Source organism: Glycine max, chromosome 10 (assembly GCF_000004515.6).
Source record: "Glycine max cultivar Williams 82 chromosome 10, Glycine_max_v4.0, whole genome shotgun sequence".
NCBI classification, from domain to species: domain Eukaryota; kingdom Viridiplantae; phylum Streptophyta; class Magnoliopsida; order Fabales; family Fabaceae; genus Glycine; species Glycine max.
This window is the reverse complement of record NC_038246.2, coordinates 28,525,658-28,530,634: the sequence shown is the minus strand read 5'-3', so window position 1 is coordinate 28,530,634 and position 4,977 is coordinate 28,525,658. Positions and strand designations below refer to the sequence as shown.

Below are 4,977 nucleotides of genomic sequence, written 5' to 3'. Positions count from 1 at the left end.
CATACTTGAGAGCTTTAGGGTGCTCCCAACTCGAGAGCTAATTAACTCTATAGACCAGCTAGAAACTAGAAAGCCATGGAAGCTCAAAGCTACTTGTTGCTTATTGGCTTGTTCTTTGTATTGCATTGGCTTGCAAAATGTTACAAAAGTAGTGTCTCTCAGAAACTTCCACCAGGACCAAAGAAACTACCCATCATAGGGAACCTGCATCAACTAGCAGAAGCAGGTTCACTTCCACACCATGCTCTGAGAGATCTTGCCAAAAAATATGGACCCCTCATGCACCTCCAACTTGGTGAAATTTCAGCAGTGGTTGCATCCTCCCCAAAGATGGCCAAGGAAATAGTGAAAACACATGATGTTTCTTTTCTCCAGAGACCCCATCTTGTTTTTGGTCAAATGATATCCTACGGGGGATTGGGCATTGCTTTTGCTCCATATGGTGATCACTGGAGACAAATGAGGAAAATGTGTGCCACGGAGCTTCTGAGCACCAAAAGAGTTCAGTCTTTTGCTTCCATTAGAGAAGACGAGGCAGCAAAGTTTATCGACTCCATTCGCGAATCTGCTGGTTCGCCTATCAATCTCACCAGTAGAATTTTCTCATTGATATGTGCCTCAATTTCCAGGGTAGCATTCGGTGGCATATACAAGGAGCAAGATGAGTTTGTTGTGTCTTTGATCCGAAAAATCGTAGAATCCGGGGGAGGATTCGACCTTGCTGATGTCTTTCCTTCAATTCCATTCTTATATTTCCTAACTGGAAAGATGACCAGATTGAAGAAGTTGCACAAGCAGGTTGACAAGGTCCTGGAAAACATCATCAGAGAGCATCAAGAAAAGAACCAAATTGCAAAAGAAGATGGAGCTGAATTAGAGGACCAAGATTTTATTGATCTTCTTCTCAGAATCCAACAAGATGACACTCTCGACATCCAAATGACGACTAACAACATCAAAGCTTTGATATTGGTAAGTAAATGCCTCAAAACTTCTATTATATTTCCTGTTTCTGAAGTACGTTTTTTCTCACTAACATCTCTTTTTATAACATTAATCTCTTTAATCCTCTCATTTGTACTAATTACTTTATCTTACATTTTTCTTCCTTTTCTATTAAAAAAGTTGCCCGATTTTGATATATAAATGCAATTTCTCTTTTCATTTTACCAAACTTTATATAAAGATATTTTATTTGATTCACCAGGACATATTTGCTGCTGGAACTGATACTTCAGCATCAACACTAGAGTGGGCTATGGCAGAAATGATGAGAAATCCAAGAGTGAGGGAGAAAGCACAAGCTGAATTGAGACAAGCTTTTCGAGAAAAGGAAATAATTCATGAAAGTGATCTAGAGCAACTTACTTATTTGAAGTTGGTGATCAAAGAGACATTCAGGGTACACCCACCTACTCCTTTATTGCTCCCTAGAGAATGCTCTCAACCAACCATCATTGATGGCTATGAAATACCTGCCAAAACTAAAGTCATGGTAAATGCATACGCAATTTGTAAGGATTCCCAATATTGGATTGATGCTGATAGGTTTGTCCCTGAAAGGTTCGAGGGTAGTTCTATCGATTTCAAAGGGAATAACTTTAACTATCTCCCTTTTGGGGGAGGACGAAGAATATGCCCAGGTATGACATTGGGTTTAGCTAGCATTATGCTTCCACTAGCTCTACTACTGTATCACTTCAACTGGGAACTCCCAAACAAGATGAAACCTGAGGAAATGAATATGGATGAACACTTCGGATTGGCTATTGGGAGGAAAAATGAATTGCATTTGATTCCCAATGTTAATTTATGATCATTGAGTACACGATTGACGTATCCATGTTTATTAAACTCACTTTCAAGAATCCTATTTAATTTAATTGTTAAGGAAATAAAAGCGTATTTATTATTATTATTATTGGATTTTTATTTATATAAGTATACATTTTTCTTACTTTTCTGTACATGCACATCTTCTTGATAAGATGACTTTAGGCTGCTAAGATGGTCTAGTATTGTTAAATCTTTTTTGTCTATGTATTAAATCGTTCTTAATTACAAATGAGAGTGACTTCATATTTGTTTGATTGAGTTAGTTTAAAGTAGTCTCCTCCTTTTATATAGTGGATTGAGTTAGTTTAAAGTTGTCTCCCCCTTCATATTTGTAATGAATTACTTCAACTAAGAATGAGACCATACAAGTTTGTATGTTTAAGTTAGTAAGGCTTTAAGTAAAGTTATGAAATAATACAATAACAAGGAAAGAAAATGTATGTTTGGAATAGAGAACTTCTTAGTATCTATAGATGTGAAGCAATCATTTTAAGATCCGAGATGTTAGAATTTTCTTTGTTTGACCTTCTAGTGATGGTTGTATTTTGTTTATTTCAAATATGGGTTGAATATACAACCTAATATGTTTTTCCTTTGAGCTCAATGTTTAATTGAGTGATACAATTTGGGCTTAGGAAATTAGCATGAATGTACAACCTAATATGTATTCATATGCATAATATCCATGATGGTTGGATAATAGGTTACCTATCTATTTAAAGAAGGGTAGGATCTCCACATGATTAATGTCCTCTTTGTCGACCCAAATAAGAGAAAAAATCAAATGGAAGTTCCTTTTCTTGACGTATACACTTGTGTAGGAGCTTCCGTGACATCAAATAATTGCTACTGTATATAAAGGATATCTTAAAGAGGTATTCAATTTATTTAAACTCTTCTTTGATCAATGGTCAAGGAATGATTAGGAATCGTATTCTCATTAAAAAATAAGTGTTAGACACATAACAACCTATTTAATGCCTACAATAGATATAGGACACTAAAGATTTAATTGCACTATTGGTCCTCTAATATTGAAAATATCACCATTAATTTATGTCTACTAAAAGTTTAAATTGCACATGCAAATGAAATTTGAGCATGAATTATATATACACTTTCAACAATTTTTTAATAGTGATAAATAATGGGGAAACAAAAACCTTTGAGTGGTCCTAGTTTCTAGCGTATGAATACAGCAGGTCTTGCACTTTTAAATTCAAACTTTGTTTCGTAACATAAAACTTACTTACAAGCTTCCTTATTAATATCAACTATCTTCCATTTTTTAATATTTGGGACCATAAAATCTAGAACGTAACTTCTCATAATCTCATTCAACCTCTTAGGCTCTTAGCTATGGATATGATAGTTTGTCCTAAGTTTTACTTCAACGTGCTCCTTTGGACGTGGTGGTCATTTTTGTGACAACAGAGCAAATAGTTTGTCCTAAGTGTTGCGTGTTGTTTGTCGAAGACTCGTGCTTGTGCGTCTCCGCAATTCTTATTTGAAAGTTTTTTCGATCCAACTCGAACTGATGGATCAGTGATAGTGTTTCAAATTTTTGTGGTGATATTTTCCCCCACAGACGGCACCAATGTTCAGTACAGATGATAGAAATATGGTTCTGAGGTGGTGGCACGAGATCTGTCTCAGTTGCGATGAGCGGAGGAAGAATCTCTAGATCTCCCCTATATCTACATCTCATTCTATAGCTAGTTGAGATTTAAGTTAGATTTTGGTTGTGTCCTTCGAATTGAGGGCATTTATGAGGCTGGTATGATGGGGAAATCCATTGAGGACACATGGCCATGTATTTTGAGTCGTTTAACAACTGGCACAGATGAAATTCCAATATATGTAACAACTGAAAACTTATAATTTCATATATGTAACATGCCCTAGTTAATAAGTTGTATCTATTTTTTTTTTTTAAAATGTTTAACTAACATACCCTGAATTACTAAAATGTTATATTGTCCACTATCAGTATCTATTATTTTTTATCAGCTCTTAATTAAATTACTAAAATGTTATTAATGTTACTTTATCAATATTATTTTGTCATCATATCATTCAAACTGTTATATTAACTTTATATGCAATGTACAATATCCTTCGTCTCCCATATTCATCTATAATTGCTAATTAGTCAACATTAAAATATAATAAATATATAAATAATTAATTAGAAAAAAATTAAATACAGAATTAATCTAGTCATTAACATGACTTTATTTTAATTAAAATAGTATAAGTTAATACATTTTAATTTAATGTCCTAAATAATTTTACATTAAAAGGTTATGTTAATTCTAATATAATATTTTTAATATACATAAATTAGTTGTACAATTACGTTCATCACCTGTATACTATTTGACATTAACGTGATTTTGATTAAATTAAAAAGTAATAGTATATTAATTTATTCTCCTAATTTAATTTTAAATATATAGTAGAATAATAAAAATATTATGTTGTTTTCATATATTGTAATTATGAATTTTCCACTTTTTCTTGTAACCATGCTACTAAAATTTTAATGTCTTACACTGTTTAGTGCTTTATATAAAAGTATGTTTAGTGCTTTATACACATTAATAAAATAAAATTTAAATTTATTGATTTTTCATATTTATTGAAATATTTATTATTGATTTTTTATAAAACTAAACTAATAAAACAGTTGTTACTATTGCATACCGTGTTGGAATATTTAATCTATAATGATAAGCAAATAATTTTTTAGAATAATAAAATAAAGATTGTTTTAGAGGAAGAAAATAAATATTGCGACGATACATATAAATATATTTCTTTAAAAGATAAATTATTATTATTATTGAAATCAATATTATTATATTAGATTTTTTTTTATCTATTTTATCTATATTATTTGTTTTACGATGCATATAATTAAATGGTTTTTTTACATTTCATAACTAATTAGTGTTATGTTTAAACATTTCATAACTATTGTTTTCTTTCTTACGTATAAATAAAAATGTTTTTTTGAAAGCAAACGAATAGTATTATTGAAATATGCCATGTTCTAAGTATAAGATGTGTCAAGGAAGATGAAACCACCACACAAAAAACTCGTAATAGTTAATGTTTGTGCAGCAAGTAAAATTAGCA

The 4,977-nt window shown here is 31.5% G+C and overlaps 1 protein-coding gene across 1 annotated transcript; it reads left to right on the top strand.

Annotated features, from left to right (window-relative positions):
- LOC100777197 (cytochrome P450 71D8-like) lies at positions 1–1,921 on the top strand. The gene is made up of 2 exons (XM_014763114.3): positions 1–972; positions 1,208–1,921. The coding sequence occupies exons 1-2, from the start codon at positions 76–78 to the stop codon at positions 1,814–1,816; spliced, it is 1,506 nt and encodes a 501-aa protein (XP_014618600.1). The 5' UTR covers positions 1–75; the 3' UTR covers positions 1,817–1,921.
- The last annotated feature ends 3,056 nt before the right edge of the window (positions 1,922–4,977 follow it).